Source organism: Chrysochloris asiatica, unplaced genomic scaffold, assembly GCF_000296735.1.
Source record: "Chrysochloris asiatica unplaced genomic scaffold, ChrAsi1.0 scaffold00021, whole genome shotgun sequence".
Lineage (NCBI taxonomy): Eukaryota > Metazoa > Chordata > Mammalia > Afrosoricida > Chrysochloridae > Chrysochloris > Chrysochloris asiatica.
Genome location: NW_006408539.1, coordinates 2,184,772 through 2,186,468, shown reverse-complemented (window position 1 = coordinate 2,186,468; position 1,697 = coordinate 2,184,772). Strand labels below are relative to the sequence as shown.

Sequence of the window (1,697 nt, the reverse complement as noted above, 5' to 3'; positions counted from 1 at the left end):
CTCCCTGAGTCCAGAGTTCCCAGCCGTTCCATCTCTTCATGTCATTGTCTCTGCCTCCATCTCTGGCGTTACTGCTTCTCTGGATAGGGTCCTGCACTCCGCTCTTCTCCCTTGGTGGTCCCAGGGACCTCTGCTCCTGGACTGCAAGATCAACCACTCCCCTCCTTTTGTTACAAAACATCTACCTTTACATTTCCAACCCTCACAGTCAGTCCTGATAGCAATTATTAAGTATTGTACCACAAGAGTCTTATCCCCATCTCCTAAAATGTAACATTATTTTTCCCAGGCTTGCAAAACAACTCTCCAAGCCTGTTCCCCATATCTGAGACTAAGGAAGGAATACAGCTTCCAGAGTGAAGAAGAACAGCGGAACCCTAAACTCTGCCGGCAGCTGGTGAGTGAGCAAGAAGACAGAGTTCTCTTAGAGCCCTGTGACTTCCAGGGTGATTTACCCAGAATGTGGCCAAGCACACAGGAAGTCCTCAGTCAAATGACTTGGGGCAAGTGTATTCCAATTTTAATTGACCCACAATGCAATGTAAATGGAGGACTGCACATTATTTTTGGCAATTCTGGTTTGGATTCCTGAATGAAAGGAGGTCATGATGCCACCATTTCTCAGTGCCTGAAGGCGAGGCTGATTATTTGTTGTGATGCTTTGCATTCGACAACTGTCTACTAGTTTTCTATAGTCAATCCATTTGGTTGACTCCTCACTTGGACCTTTGCTAATATCTTTCAGAGCCACTACCATCCAGAGCTTCTGCAGTTCTTCTATGCAAATAAGATTATGTGAACTCAGAGCAGCGGGGAAATGGTTCTACGTGAGCTCACTGCTGAGGATCTTGTACTCCCCTCCTGTTATTCACAGGAGGTCTCTTCTACTTGCCTCTTGTAGTTATGTTAGAAAAATGGATGTTAGGACAACTGATGACACAAATATACTGTGGAATTGCATAATTCTAAGGTAATATTTGGAATTGCTTTCATATATCTCATTTTCTCTTAAAGGGAAAACACACCCTTTTGTTAACACATTTAAAGTATATTTGTAGATTTGCTCCTGATTTTTTAGCTCTTTTGTTCTTAAATTCATCTCTGTCACTTATCTGTTATTTTAAATAGAAAATTGTTGAGGATTAAGAGAATAATTGTTACCTTAAATTATTGATGTTTTAATTTGCTATTGATGGCTTTTCTTGCCAAGAGCCAATTTCATTATTGAAGTTAGCCAATGTGCCTAGAAAGTGGCTTGAAGGGGTGTCTTTTGCTCCTCATAATGTTCAACAGTCTCTTCCTCCAAGGTCATCCCAAATAAGAATCAATAAAGAGGAAAAACATCTATAAAGCATGTTAATGATAATTTATAGAAAAATGATTAGCAGCGATTGAATGTGTTTATAATTTATTGGGCACTGTCTAAGTGCTTTGCAAGTACTAGTTAATATAACAAGCCTATGAAATGGGCAATGTTATTATCCCCATTTTATAGACAAGGAAACTAAGTCACAAAGAGATTATTGACTTGTACAAGATGACACAGTAAACAGTGGAGCCAGAATTCAAACTCTTACAGTCTAAGTTCAGGAACCCACACTTAAGAACTAGGCTATACTGCTTGTTTTTGAAACAATGATGGATGGTTAGAAAGGCTAAAAGAATCTCAGCTTCTGTCTTTGTAGAAAACCTAGTTA

The 1,697-nt window shown here is 39.7% G+C and overlaps 1 protein-coding gene across 2 annotated transcripts in view; it reads left to right on the top strand.

The window, feature by feature from the left end:
* Positions 1-844, top strand: part of MRO (maestro) — a 21,366-nt gene extending 20,522 nt beyond the window's left edge. The window contains exons 5-6 of one of the 2 annotated variants that reach the window (XM_006837495.1): positions 290-397; positions 746-844. In XM_006837495.1, coding sequence (XP_006837558.1) covers positions 290-397; positions 746-799 — 162 coding nt within the window. In that variant the 3' untranslated portion in view covers positions 800-844. The remainder of the gene's footprint in view (positions 1-289; positions 398-745) is intronic. The other variant, XM_006837496.1, reaches the window with a different exon arrangement.
* Positions 845-1,697: the final 853 nt, after the last annotated feature.